We start from the raw sequence: 16064 nt of genomic DNA on the forward strand, positions 1-16064 counted from the left end.
TGTGTGGGATTAACTCCAGAAATCTTTATTTATATGACGAACACGAAGTGCTTTTATTTTGAAATGTTCACCAAAAGTACGTTCGCTAAACCGCTAACCGTGAGCTCTACACTCCGCAAAAAAAACATCTTTTAACCACAAGTTTGTGTTTTGGAGAATACTGCCAATGTTTTATAGCAGGCTTAAGTAGGTTGTATTTTTTTCTGATTAGCCTCAATGTAGCAATGCTAACGTTTACAGTGTTTAAAATAGATGTGTTTCCCTATTTTGTATGTCTGAACTTTAATTCTACGGCATGTTGATGACCAATAAACATATGTGAAAGGAACTGGAGTCTGATATGCCATCAACAATCATGCACAAATGTATGCACGGACGCACACAGCGATAAAACGCAGCCGTGAAAATTAACGCCATCATTTTTATTGACCGTGTTATAAATGGACTCCTTGCATATCACGACCAGCTTAGAAACGTCAATAAAACATGTTGTTAGTTAGGTAGATGGACCTACGATCTGCCAGGTTGTTATCTCCTGTCGTCTTCCAAAATTACAACTGGGTGATGGCGCTTTAGGTGTTCATTCATAGCCCATGTACAGCCTGGTATGCAAGCTTGGCATTGAAGAGACAGGACAAACCAGTGTCCCCTCCTTTGTTTCGTTGAAATAAGTCAATGCTTTGGCCACTCTGGTGCACTTTTTTGGCTTTGTGCCGCTTTCCCCGCTTGCAGACCGAGCATTATTCTCAACTTTCCACATATATATATTTTTTTAACCCTTCATTAACCTTCAATGGGATGTTGTGCTAGTCAACATAGTCGATGTGATCAATGACCGTCATCGATGACGTCGACTAGTAGGGACAGCTCTAATTTACAAGTCACTTCCTGTTCATTTTCGGGCATTTACAGGTTACTTCTATTCATTTTGAGTCACTTCTTGAAGGTCATTAACGTTCAATCCGTTTAAAGTGAGAGGGACGCAACGATTGTTCATTCGCTGTATTTTTTTTTTTACTTGAGTTATACATGATGTGTTTGAGGATTATCTTGCAAAAAGAAAATATATATTTTTTTGTCATGGAGTCAACACAGCAAACACACTGTATATACTGGTTCGGGGTATCGACGTCCTGCTCGTATATACCCCGGCAATATGCCCGTGGGATGTTAATGGTCTGTTGTAACCCACTGTTGTTTCAAGCTCTGTCCATAATTGATGGAGCTGATTTTTTTTTCCTCAACATTCTTCTGCTGTATGATGACTTGTACTAGAGCCCCCAAGATCTAAATGACTGCTAGTTAAGGGTGTACTAGTGACAGTTTTAACAACTAGGTATTTATACTAAGTATTGTTCAGGGTCATTAACTACTTGCGGTTTTTGACCGCTTTACGACCTCCGACATTGTAATTATCACTCGCATGATTTGAATAGCTGTCTTCACACATGAACGGTGAAAGATAAACATGTTTGGACATTATATACAGTGAATGGGAATAGCGTGACTATTTAAAAAAGAAAAACAGAAGAAGGAAGAAAAAAAAAAAAAAAGTTGCACTTCCAGTTTGACTCGATATTAATTTACTCGTATGGGTGGTTGCAAGCAATCCAGAATAGATTCAGTATATTGTAAAAATCAGACACAACTATGTTTTGTGCTCTTGCTACTTGCCATATTGGAACTATCCATCTAATGTTCAGATATGGCAAGTTTTTTAGTATAATAGCCTGAGGACCACCCAAAGTTGAATGCACCCAACATAATTCAAATCAGAATTAGGAGGTGCATTTGTTTTTACTGCTCACTGCTTCTTGTGGGCAGTTAAGATGAGGGGTGGCAACCTCTTGTTACCTAACAAAAGGATTTGCGATACAAAGCCCACTATAACGATCTCACGATATGGTGATTGGAGGTCAACAATTAATCGACAACTAATCGATTAGCAAATTAATCAACAACTATTTTAAAAACCAATTATTTGTTTAGGACCCTCGTCACTTTAAACTTGTCTAAATTCGTGAAATCATAACATACATATAACCTCTCAGTTGTAAATATCAGATTTCTTTTTGTTAAGTCAAAGTAGGACATGAACAAAAATCTGCTTTTACTCTGGAAAACAACAATTCACATTTTGCCACTTTTCGGAGCTCTTACTGTCTAAACTAGCTTCTTAATAAGGCTGTAACTACTAATTGATTAAAATCGATTAATAAATGAGTTGACAACGAATTCGATAATCAATACAGTCGTAGACTACAGTTAAGTCAGGAAGCTGTGATAAAATATATTTTGAAGGAAATGGTCATCAATTTTGTCTTCATTGTTCCTTAAAAAATCCCGAAAACAACTTCAAGGTAAATGGTGAAGGTAATTGAAAAAAGTAACATTTATCTGATTAACCGATGAATTGTTTAATTAATCGTCTGATTAATCGATTATGAAAATAATTGTCAGTTGCAGCCCTAATGGTTCTACAACGATTATAGATACATTAGTCAGGAAATCATTCTAGAATATTCTACAAAAGAACTAACAAACATTAAATCAAGCTATCGTCATCCTTCTGCTGTAAGTTTATCACTAGTAGACGTCCAATCCATTTGAACTGGGAGGGTGGCAGCGAATTAACGGCTCCCTCCCACTTTAAATGAGCCCCTCCATCTTCTATGGCTGTCAATGGCAGCCAGTGCCACGGAACGAGGCAATTTTGGGCTATTTTATGGGTCACTTCCAGGAAGTGACCTGGGAATGAATAGGCAGTGACTCAAATTCAACAGGAAGTGACCAGTAAATGCCCTAAAACGATCAGAAAGTGACCTGTACATGCACCGAAAATCGGAAAGAGTGACTGTAAATACTCTGGTTTCAAACAAACGTATGTACGAACGTTCATTCGCCCTTCCCAGTCTTAATGGATTGAGCATCGAGCACCGTCAATGGCAGCTGTAGAGTTAACGGAGATACTGTTATGGTTGAAGATTTTGGGAGAAACTTGTTGGGTTCCTTTTTTATTTTTAAAATCTCGATTCTTGGCATGAGCATATCGATAACCTTTTGGCACGCAAAGTAACACGATATATCACCATTTCGATATTTTGTCACACCCCTAGTTGAGGCAGTTAAATGTATGAGTTTAATAAATTGTTTGCGTAGGAAATAAAGATGTTTCTATGGTAACAGTTGGATGCTACAACTGTTGAATTACATTCTATATTTCCTGTGAGGAAATTTTGATTCAAAAGATAATGAAATTTCAGATCCATGTCAAAATTGATTATTTTTTTTTAACCTTAGAATCTCTAGTGGATTAAAAATGTTCTTAAATGATAATAGTTAGCCCGGGGGTTCTTTACTCATTGAGAATACAGTTTTCATTATTCATTCATTCATCTTATGTGCAACTTATCCTCACAACGGTCGCAGGGGTGCTGGAGCCTCGTGCTGCTAACTATGGCCAGTAGGATAAACCCAAACCATTTATGCACACACTCATACCCAGGCAAAATTTCGAATGTTCAGTCACCTATAATGCATATTTATGGGATGTGGGAGGAACCCGGAGTACCTGAAGAAAAACGACGTGGGCACGGGGTGCATATACAAACTCCTTACAGGAAGTCTGGCACACTGAACCCTTGATTTCAGAGCTGTGAGGCTGACACTCATTCACTGTGCCGCACAGTTTTCAGTAATAGTGAAATAATTGACTAAATCTGACTGAGTGCAGATTTATTCATGTAAATTTCACCCATCTCTCACCTCACCAAGTCAACTGGTATATTGTACATGTAGGTCAAACCGTCTGGAACTCATACTTTGGAGACTCCCCAGGCTCATCAACCAGGCATAAATAATCCATGCCCAGATTTCAATTAGCCTGCTAGCAAGACTTGTCAATATGTTCATGTGTGCGCCCCACAAATTAATTTAACATCCATAAAGACATGGAGGGATGTTGCCGCCTCGAACCACTGCTCATTTACAGATGTCGTCCTTAACTAATATCCAGCCAGTGAGACATGATTCGAGATCATCATGTTCTCTCCTTGGTCAACTGAGTACCTGGAGATTACATTGACTTAAATTTATTATTTTTTAGCTTGTACAATACACCTATTTCACATTATTATCTGGTTTTTATCTGCTTATTCATCTCCGAAGTTGGTAAACAACTATTGATGCATTACTGCTGTGGTATGGAGTGTGCGTATCGATGGTCCTATTTTAAGTTCTTGATGTCCATATTTTTAAGCCCGTTTAGAGGAAGGGAAGGAAATTTGGTAGTTATATTCTAGGGTTTTTATACAAATCGATCGGGCTGCAGCTATCGATAATTTAAGTAATCAATTAATCAATCAATTAGTTCGAATAATCTGGTTTGGAACATTTAATGCGTTGCAGAATAAATTTTACAAGATGTGAAACAAAGGCTTGCTCTAATTGCACTTTCAAAACAGCATGAAATGCGAATACAAAAGAAAATTCCAGAGTGTTTTTCCAACTATGCAGAATTGCACTTTTATTTCACAAGTGCAATAAAAGCATTTAAAACTAAAGTAAAATACCCGAGCTTAGCCTCAAAGGGTATAAAAAATTTAAGGAATTAGGATCGAAGTAAAACAAAAGAACAATTGGCTAGCTTGCACTGCAAAAGTCTGCTAGCTGTAATGCTATAAAATGCTAACTTTTTTTTTTAACAATACTCTTAACAAATCGTTCAAACACATATTCCCACATAAAACGGCTAAATTTACCCCTAAACTAAATTACAAATGCATACCCAACATGCATACCCATGTTGGTCTTAACAGGGAGCAGCTGGATTCAGCCATGTTAGAAAAGTTATGGCATATTCACTGTTGCCACAAGAGAGCAGTGTATTCACCCAAATCAAAAACACTAAATGCAAACACTTTCAAAACAAACCATTACTACGCCATTCCAATTAAACAAATCCTTGAAGCAGAAAAATTTGATTCAAAGCTTTTTTATCTCATCAAATTACTCGAGTTGATTGATTAATCGTTGCAGCACTACACATCAATCCTCAGTGGCTGATTTTTTGTGTGAGGGCTGATTAAAATAATTGCAGACTTATTGTTGCCAGTAGGTTTGGATTTAGCCAGTAGAAGGTATGCAGTTGATAGCAGCGTAAAGGGAAGATTATATCCTACCCACACTAACACATATGACGTAATGATCATCGAGAAATTCATTCAGGGTCTCCTTTTCCACACCCTGTCATACAATAGCGTACCGCATGAATGCTATTTTTAGACCGTGACGTCACCATCGTAACACAGAAGTGGGACATTATCGACAAGCGCTCACATACAAACCATGTTATTTCTGCTTGTTTTCTCTGGTAATCTTTCAAAAAAGAACATGCCTATCAAACACTGCTGCCATGGAACATGTAGAAACGACTCTAGACATTACAACATATGAAGGATGTTTTCTTTATACGTTTCCCGAAACCAAAAACTCGGAGGAAAAAATGCCGTTCCCGAAACCAAAAACTCGGGAGGAAAAAATGTGAAGAATGCATCAACTTGAGCAGACATCCAAAAGACCAGTTTAACGCCAGCAAGACGAAGCCATTCACATTTCATATGCAGTACACAAAAAAATTAAAATGGTATCCGACTGCCACTGTTACCTTTTTTGTTGTAAAAGACAACTTTAGTAAGGGGTAAGTGTAAATAATTATAGAATAAGATTTGTTATTCATGAAAAAATTAAAAGTGTTCGGTGGCTGTCACTGATTAGCATTTCCGATCGCTACACAAATATAGCAATGTAAATTGCCCCTAAGAACAGTCAGAGACGAAGGCAACCAGAGGATATAATATATGAGAAAGACAGGGCATATGGTGGTAAATGATGGATTGTTGAAACAGGAGAATGTCATTGTCAGTGGCGGAAGAAAAAGGCGTCGATAAAAAAGCTAACGCTGGATCAGGTCGGCTCGTCTTTTTCAGCCCTCGACACTCAAGCGATCTTTTTAACTGAACATTTGTATGTTCTTCCACATCTTTACCAGGGAAATTATCTTCAGACAGAATTGGTAGGTTTAGCTCAGTAAACAATCCTTTGTACACTATTTTCCATTTATTTACTATTAGGGACAAACCGCCTAATATTTACTATTAGGCGGTTGACCCGCATAGCCACAATTGCTAACGTCGTGAATATTAATGAGCAAAAGTGACGTGTTGCTTGCGGTACGCCATTGATAGTTACTGATTCAAGTGACTGACCAAAGATGAACGCGTTAATGTTCAAAAGTTTTCATACTTCAACTTCCTTTGCTAGTATGATACTTACTTCATCTTCATTTGCTAGTATGATACTTTTAAAGACACGGGCGGTCATAGTTGTTTAACCGAAATGAAAATATCGTCCTGATGTAATCTTGTGAGCTCTCGAGATAATACTGAGCCATTTGGCTAAGTATCAGCAGTTTCAGACCAACCAAATGTCTTTCATTTATAAACAAGGCATTCCACAGGCGTTTATTAGTGTTTTATTTTTCACAGTTTTTCAACTGTAACAGAGTTCCCTGTTGGGTGAAGCACTTTGTGACCTTTGTCTGTGAAAAGCACAATACAAATACTTGCTTACTTTCCTGAAGTGAATGTTATTTGAACCCGACAAGCTCAGCAGTGTGACATGCTGCGAAGCACAGGTTATGCTCCATGAGCAGCTGACCAGTCTTAAATGGAGATAAATGATAACTGCCGCTGTTGAAAACTAGTTTATCACTGCCAAGAGTTAATTGTAACGCGTAAACAAACAAAAACATATGGATAAATAAGGACTGCTTTGTCAAATCAGATTTACAGTATGACTGATTTCTGTTGAGGACAACTTCCTTATACTTGGGATGAGCAAGCATGTTTTGTTACTTGCGTCACCAGTGTCAGCAGTTTTCATGAATGATATTCTTTTAGCATCACATGCTAGCTGCGCGTGCGTCCAAGTACCCGCACACACGAACACTCACAAACAAATGCATGCGCTCACAAACACGCACGATCATACTTTTGAATGCAATGATACTACAAGATGCTATTTAAAGGGAGGGAAACTCCATTAAGACCCAAGAATTTATTACAAGTGGATATTTTTAGATTTCTGTGCAACTCGTTTGGCAAATCCTGAAAAATTAGTCAGTGGATTTTTAGTTAGTCCCTTACATAACACAAAAACAATACCCCCCCCCCCCCAAAAAAAATAACGGATTCATAGCATTTTATTATTTATATTTTAGAATATAAACATAAAAAAATGTTTACCAGTTATTAAGTTTTTATGTAATTGTGCAAATAAAGAAAAAAGCCACATATCTTCCACAACAGTTGAAGTATAGTGGACTGGTCGCTGAATCTGAATGCCAAAAAAAAAATACACACGTATCTAGAGTTTAATCGATAAACTTGAGTAGTTCGATAAGAAAAACGATTTGAATTAAATTTTGCTGCTACGTGTATTCGTTTAATTAAAGTGGCGATGTAATGGTTTGTTTTGAAAGTGTTTGCATTTAGATTTATTGATTTGGATGGGTACACTGCCCTTTAGTGGCAACAGTGAATTTGATATAACTCATTTTACATGGCTGAATCCAGCTGCTCTCTGTTAAGACCAACATAAGTTAAGTTTTTGTTTGTGCTAATGTCATTTTTAATGCATTCTTAATTTAGTTTATAGGTATATTTAGCTGTTTTTTTGTGGGAAAATGTGTTTGAACTATTTGTTAAGAGCATTGTAAAATAACAAAAATTTTAAAAATGGCATTTTATTGTATTTAAGCTAGCGGACTTTTGCTATGCAAGTTAGCCAATTGTTCTTTTGTTGTACTTAGATCCTCATTTATTTATTTTTTTTCAATACCATTTGAGGCTCAGCTCAGGTATTTTTTTTTTTAAATTTCATATTCCTTATCTGATTACTCGATTATTTGAACTAACTAGTTCATCGATTAATTGACTACTAAAATAATCGATAGCTATAGCCCTACACGTATCCTCATTCTTCATAAGTGATAACCTGTCTGCATTATGTGATGTAACAAATTTCCATGTTTTATTTACAAAACTTATTTGACATGTCATAGAACCAAGCCACAAATACTGACCTACAGTAGGCTATTTGTGACATTCCACATGTACTGTATTCATCCACAATTTTCTACAAACGTGTGTGTGTGTGCTCCTACGTTTTTAGCAGTGTAAATGTAACTGGAGCCTCATTGAACTAAACAAAAACTTGCATGCCACACACACAGTAATAGCACTATGAAAGACACATTTTTCTAAAGCCTAAAATAGAGAAGAATTAAAGTCAGAGCTCAATATTTGATCAGGATTTAGATTAAATACCAAGGCCTTGAGGGGAATCACTTCCAAGCCAAGACTTGTGTCAATAGCATGGGACCAAAAGTGTGAAACCAACTCTTCCCCTGATCTAGGAAAAACATCTATCTCAATAGGCTCAATTGTGTCTTGGGGAGCAAATGACGTCACACCCGTCACAACGAAGACTGACCTCCACACCAGTTATTAGAGGTGTGACAAAATATCAAAATGGTGATATTCCATGATCCTTCGCAACCAAAAAGGTTATCGATTCGCTCATGCCGAGAATTGAGTTTTATTTTAAAAAGGTGTCAATGTTTAAACAAAATTAAAAATAAGGAACCAACACATTGCTACCGAAATCTTCCACTATAATAGTGTCTCAATTAACTCTATGGCTGCCATTGACTGCGCTCGACACCCAAATCCAATAATACTGGGAAGGGCGAAAGAACTTTCGTTCATTAGAAACCAGAGCATTCACAGTCACTCTTTCCGATTTTCGGGGCATTTACAGGTCACTTTCTGTTCATTTTAGGGCATTTACAGGTTACTTCTTATTGAGTTTGAGTCACTTCCTATTCATTCCCAGGTCACTTCTTGTTCTGCCACCCAAAATCTACAGGAAGTGACACTGAAATGGCCTAAAATAAACAGGAAGTGACTGAAAATCAACAGGTAATGAGCTGAAAAATCACCTCGTTGCCTGGCATTGGCTGCCACTGACGACCATAGAAGTGGGCGGGGTTTGTTTGCTGCCACCCTCCCAGTTCAAATGGATTGGACATTAATTCGAGATAAACTTACAACAGAAGGATGAAGATAACTTGTTTGTCTGTTTATTAGTTATTTTGTAGAATATCCTAGAATGATTTCCTGACCAATGTATCGATAATCGTTGTATCTCTATATCATGAGATCATCGTTATCAGGAGCTTTGTATCGGGTATCGTATCGGGAGGTACTGAGAGGTTCCCACTCCTACTAGTTATATCATGATTGTACCGTTACATCACGAACACAAATATGGATTTAAACACCTTCTGCAAAGAGGTTTGGGCCTGCCACACACCGACCAACACAGGAGCACTTGAGTGAAATTGAGAAGTAGCAAAAAAAAGTCCATCAAAGACAAATATGTGCACAGTCACAGTTGATCAATTTATTGACCTTTAAAAATACTCTATTGTTAGTAGAATTTCCAAAATTGTATTTTTCATATTACTGTAATTTTTGGACTGTTTAGTGCACCTACCGCAACCACCAAATTTGACACAAAAATGCATTTGTTCATACAGTAGATAAGCCGCACAGACTATAAGCTACAGGTGTCCTCACTGTATTAAAGGGATCCTCGAAGACATGTAAGCTCTAATAAACAACAATTGCTCTCTTGTACTAAAAAATATGTTGTTAGAAACATATAAAATGTTAAATCATTGGCAATATTTCATAATATTTAGTACAAATTTTGACCAATAGTGGGTGCCATATTTTGTGGGCTCGGTGTGATGACATAATTGGGACGTTTCCAATTGTGTACAACAATTGTGTATTGCTGCCTAAACTCGCTAAGTAAAATGCCACGATGCGCTGCTTTTGGATGCAATTTCCAGTCAAATGGAAAGAAAGGGAGTGATTTGATTCTCCATAGATTTCCAATTGACATGAAGAGGAGAAAGGTTTGGGAAAATGTCTGTAAACTGACAAAACTTCCCAAAGACCCAAGGCTTTGTTCTTGCCATTTTTCTCCTACCGCGTTCGAGGCTTTTAGTAGACGACAACTTATGAAAGAGCTCACCGGAGCGGCTGGATATAAGCGGGAACTAAAATCCAATGCTGTTCCAACTATTTTCCCTCACAAGAAGCCTCAACACGCACGGATAGCGAGCAAATGCGCACAATAAAGCACCAAAGACATGAAACTGCTCGCCGCTCTCTTCAGCAGGCAAGCCGCTCCTGTCGCTACAGCAGTAGGCGAGCCTTCGGGTGTACCGCTAGTCACAGAGGAAGCTAATAATTCATCCCTACTGTCAGTTCATCAGGCAGTAAGTGTGTCTGTTCAGTATTCACCTAATATGAGTGACGCTGCCACTCAAACTGATCCAGACACGTCCGATGCAGCGGTGCAGTGGCCAGTTGATGCGAGCCGAGCACTTATTATGGAACACTCTTACGTAGCTAAACTTAAGTTGGTTGATATGGAGGACACTCGATCCCAGGATGACGATTAGGTCAGATGATAAATTTAATGAGGACAGTCAGCCACGACACGACTACGATCCTGACCATCACACGTGTGCATTCATAGTTTTATTACCTTCAGTGAGAGTTTATAATGTTTATAATGTTTATAATGGCTCTGATTCGATTATAAATCAATTATTGATGCACCACAATACCCCAACCCCCGCTTTAAATTTTTTGTACACTAGTTCCCAAATTGTTCAAAAATCCTCTCAGGCTAAAGAAACTACTATTTCGGTATCAAGTTAACCGTTAAAAACAGTAAATAAAATACTCAAGTCCTCATTCTGTACCGGCAGCTTTAAACTACATTCAGTTAATTTAATGTTGTTCATAATTTCCCTGTTTCATCATTTAAAGATAGATTCAAGTCAAGATTCTGCCGATTTGGGGTTTTTTTTGTTTTGTTTTTTGTTTTTTTAGATAAAAAGTAATTAGGTTTGCTACAACAGAGCCTTCTAGAGAAGTCTACTGCTTTAAGATGGTGCCTGTTTACTAGAGCGGGAAAGTGTCATTTCGCATCTAGTTCTTGGTATATGATCTAACAAGGCAGTCATTTGTCATTTAACATCTAGTTCTAGATATATGTGATATCTACCATAGCCATATGTTGCCGTATGTTTGTAGCAACTAGCTACTTGGCGCTGTTTGTGGCGGCTGACGGCCGCAGTCAGGTATCATCGTTTTTTTTTTTTAATCTAACGGCATGAGTTGAACATTATATTTACTCTTGGTCCGTTCCTCATTGCGTCCTGAAGACCGCGCTGACTGTGTTTTATTTCTGCTTTACCTGGTATAATTCAATAATCGGATTTTGGATGTTTGTGAATCATTCTCGAATCTTCCACGGCCGAATCGCGAATAATCTAAGAATCAGAAATGTCGCACGCCTCAAGTCAATAGTCATCAAAATAAAGATGCACGAATGACAAGGTGTGTTCAAACTTTTGGCCTGTAAAGTATGTAAAGCACACGAAAGCTCTGGATGCTAACAATCTACATAATTATATTGGAATAAGTTTGATCACGCAGTAGCTCACATTGAAGGTCTGCTAACATAAACCGTAGTTCTCAACAGCATACACTCTCTCGTTGCGCTGTCATTGAGACACACTTGCCACAAGTACATCACCAGTTTTGCCCAACTCTTGTCTTATCAGGTATTTCCTGCTCTGCATTTTGCCTTTGCTGCTCGTCTTGTGAAACACCGACAGTGCTGTCCTGCTCTTCACTTTTCCGCTCTGGTTCAAATTGGAAGGGCAGAATCGACGACATGTTGGAGTAGCTAACAATTGACACGCTGGAAGTTCGGCAGCGGGCCATGTGACGTCACCACACTGCAACGTCAACAAGAATGGCGACCTATCAGTTAAAATGATTTTATAAATTTTTTTAAAACGAAAACATTAAGAGGGGTTTTAATATCCAATTACTATAACTCATACTAACATTTATTTTTTAAGAATTGCTCGTCTTTAAGATCGAGGATCCCTTTCAGGGATATTTACACCAAACTATATTAACCGGTAACACTTTATTTGACAGAGGTGTCATTGACATAAGTGTCACCCGGCAAATTATGTCACTTTTGAATGGATGTAAAACAGCCGAGCTGGACATAAATGGATTAAGTGACAAAATTTGGCGAATCACACTTCATGACATCTGTCATAAGTAGTGCTGCAACGATTAATTAATTAATTAGAAAAAAAAAGATTCAAATTAAATTCTGCTGCTTCAAGTATTCATTTAATGAAGGTGGCGTTGTAATGGTTTGTTTTGAAAGTGTTTGCATTTAGTTTTATTGATTTAGCTGGATACACTGCCCTTTAGTGGCAACAGTGAATATGACATATAACTCATGCATTTAGTTTTATTGATATGGCTGGATACACTGCCCTCTAGTGGCAACAGTGAATATGACATATAACTCATTTCAACATGGCTAAATCCAGTTGCTCCCTGTTAAGACCAACATAAGCGAAGTTTTTGTTTGAGCTAATGTTTTTTAATGCAGTCGTAATTTAGTTTGTACGTATATTTACCTGTTTTCTGTGGGGAAATGTGTTTGAACCATTAAGAGCATTGTAAAAAAATAAAAATAATTTTTTTTTTTTTTTTTTTTAATTTGCATTTTATAACATTTAAGCTAGTGGACTGTTGCTATCCCAGATAGCAGACCGACATTGAATGAACGTTGATTTTTAATCAAAATCATCAGTGTTGTTTACATCAAAATTTTCGACGTCAAGTGACGTTGAAACAATATTGTTCTATGGTATGTCAGGCAATGGTTGGGTTAACATTGTTTTATAGTTGATGAACTAATGTTGACAAATATTTGATTTATGATTGACCGGGAAATATGATACAAAAGTCCTTGAATTATGGATAAGCGGGCGTTTTGGTCGAAAACATAACATTGGATTAGCGTTGTTATTTGATAATATATAATAATGTATTATTATTAATAATCGAAATGAAGTTTAAGTTTTGTAAGGATTTCAACGTTGAAACAACATTACTTGAGGGCGCAAAAGTGGCATTGATTCAATGATACAAGATCGACAGTGGAATGTTGATCCAACATCTTTTCAGCGTTATTTCCTGTTGCATTAGAGCAGGGCGGTAAACCAAAAATTTACCATTACCGAAATTCTTCATGATGACTGCAAAATTTAGACCATGTCGGTAAATTTGGTAATGTAATAAAACAAGAAAATATAGCCTTTTCATCCCGCTTTGACTCTGTGTTGTTCGGCTATGTTCATTCCCCTTTAAGAAAGCAGTCAGTGCGCTTACGTATGGAGTCACATGGTTTTCAGGAAGCCAAACAAACAGAAGACTGACGCTAGCGGCTAACGCTACAAGCAAACGTGATGGAGCCGGGCTTAAGGGAGCTTCGCCAAACTTTCACCCGACATTAAGTAAACTCTTGGCGGATTCCAGACGGGCTTTCACCCGCTGTCCTGCCCTGGTTATCACGATTTCAGGAGAGGATGCTTTCAGTGCTTTCTTCTGGTAGCCAAGCCACAGGCTAACGCTTGCAGCTAACGGTACAAATGAACGTGATGAGTCGGATAGCGGCTCTAACCTTGTCGAAACGGCTGAAATTAATGAGTGGACTGGGCACGGACATCATCTAGCAATCATTATGTCGCGTTATTTGGTATTTCTGTGTGATTTCTCTGAAAGCTTTCATGATGGTAAAGCACTCAGCATAAAGTATAATCCAACAGTGAAGCCTATATTTAATATGACAGTTTAACGGCCACAGCTATTTTTCTGTATGTGTTTGCTTTATTCTGCCATAATAAAATCTTAAATGTTTCATTGGCATCAGAGCAATACAGCTTTAATCTGGCTGTGTCTGTGTGGGGGTGCATGCATTAAAAAATGTTCTGGAAAAAAAAAACTGAAACCTCACGTAAACACTTGTGTTGAATGATTATGTCACAGCAGCCATTACCAATAAGTTGTCTGAAGTGTACTGTTAAAGCTGCAAGTCATTTGTGTTACAATGACATGTTTGCACAGTCATCATATTGATTTCTATAATGTTGTACATTTTTCAAGTCATACAAGCTGTTATAAATGTTCACACAAGAATTATTATTGTTTACAAGATTTCTTTTTTATACTTAATGTTTAGACTGCATGTGCAATTGTTAAATTGAAAGCTGGTAAATAAATTTAACGAGAAACGGTTAATTTGTATTCCATGCAGTGATTCAAATTTTCAAATTATGTAACAGTCCGCTTGGGCGAATTTATCGTCATTTATCGTTATCGAGGTAAATCTGCTCAATTTACCGTGATACGTACTTAAGGCCATATCGCCCAGCCCTATGTTGCATATGAGAAAAAAAATATTTTGATATTTCCTTTTAGTTGATTTGAACACTAACAACTGCACGAACACTGCAGCACTAAGCGTATTTTGTTCAAATTTATTTTTAAAACGTTAAAATATGGATGTCTTTTCATCTATAGCAAGTACACATCATCAATAAATATGTCAAGGCTGATCACAGATATCGACCTCAATTTTTTATCTAACTGGCAACAAATGGCATAGTAAACCAAGGCATTAAAAGAAATCGACAAGTGTTATTGTTGCACTGATTGGTGCTTTGCATAAATATTTTAAGTAAGATTTAAAATAGGCTAATTCACAATGAGCCTCAAGGGTTTATCAGCATCTTACCGTCCAAATTTTCCCTGTCACTGATGTGCTGGAGGTTGCAGCCAGTATCCTCCCGGCTCAGCTCCGGCTCTGGTCGATAGGGCTCCAGTCTGGAGTGGTTGTTCCGCCTATGTTTGGGGCTCGAAGCCACGCAGCAGGAAGGTGTATTCCCCATGACGAGATTAGGTAATGAATTACGGTGTAAGGACACAACTTTAGTTTCTTGGAACGGCAAAGAGGAAAAGGTTGGGCGGTAATGCGATGAGACAAACTACAAACTGGCCCCGTTATCCGCTCGCGTTACACGCCCTTCCCCGGCCTAAGATAGGCTTAGCTGATGACTCCAAGCCATTTAAATGCTGCTAAAATGCTAAATTAAGCTAAGAGATGCGACTTGGAGCCTCGCGCCCTTTCCAAACCTTCAGGCGAGGGCAGATTCGTTCCTCCATGTAACACACTTAGCTTTCTCTCTGACGACTCCCTTCGTCTTGTTATTCCAGACTGAGCGTCCCCTCCTATTTCTCACCAAATCATTTTTGACGCTCTCGCGACCCAAGCATAGAGCAGCACATGCCACTTTTGCACGTTTGGCAAATATTTGTCCCCCTATCGGTGCTACATTGTAGCCATTAATATGTGAACACCAGTAGCTTCGCCGTTACAGTATTGCTCTCATATGCATTGCATCGGAGAATGTTTCCTCTTCTGTTTATATATTCATAAAAAATATCTAGAGCCAGCCTTGATGTTCAATCATACGGTAACGACGCCGCCATGTTGAATGTGTCAATAATAATAATAATAATAAAACACGTATATGGGCCGCTGGATTCACGTTTTAGATCTAAGAAAGCGTTCCCTAAAACAAAATGCTAATATTTGAAACGTTTGCTGAAAATTCTGAAACACTGACGCATGTTACACACGTTGGTTTATAGTGGTCTTTTTCCAACACAAATTTCAAATATTAAGTATGAGCACTTATAATATTGATAATACATGTGAAATTTAATAAGAGGACGCGTTCGCTTTATAAAGTTCAGCCTATTGTATTCATCACTACTTGGTGTGCGGGAAGATCCGACACATTCAATATGATAAATGCACTTACGTATCTCAGTAATGGATCAACTCGCTCTAGGCGAGATCTAGGGTTTTGCCTCATCTTCTTCGTTTACCGCCGTTGTCGTGACACACAGCCTGTTGTTCAGTAGCGCTACCTACTGGTCGGAGTGTTAATCCCAAAATAGCTCAATATCGTATTGTTT

The 16064-nt window shown here is 37.9% G+C and overlaps 1 protein-coding gene across 4 annotated transcripts in view; it reads right to left on the reverse strand.

The window, feature by feature from the left end:
* The window catches only part of ccny (cyclin Y), a 70975-nt gene extending 55445 nt beyond the window's left edge, over positions 1-15530 (reverse strand). For 2 of the 4 annotated variants that reach the window (XM_057824015.1, XM_057824016.1), the window contains exon 1: positions 14818-15529. In XM_057824015.1, coding sequence (XP_057679998.1) covers positions 14818-14971 — 154 coding nt within the window. In that variant the 5' untranslated portion in view covers positions 14972-15529. Of the gene's footprint in view, positions 1-14817 lie in introns of all 4 variants that reach the window. The other 2 variants (XM_057824014.1, XM_057824017.1) reach the window with 2 other exon arrangements.
* Positions 15531-16064: the final 534 nt, after the last annotated feature.

The sequence above is a fragment of the Corythoichthys intestinalis genome, chromosome 20 (genome assembly GCF_030265065.1).
Source record: "Corythoichthys intestinalis isolate RoL2023-P3 chromosome 20, ASM3026506v1, whole genome shotgun sequence".
NCBI lineage: Eukaryota > Metazoa > Chordata > Actinopteri > Syngnathiformes > Syngnathidae > Corythoichthys > Corythoichthys intestinalis.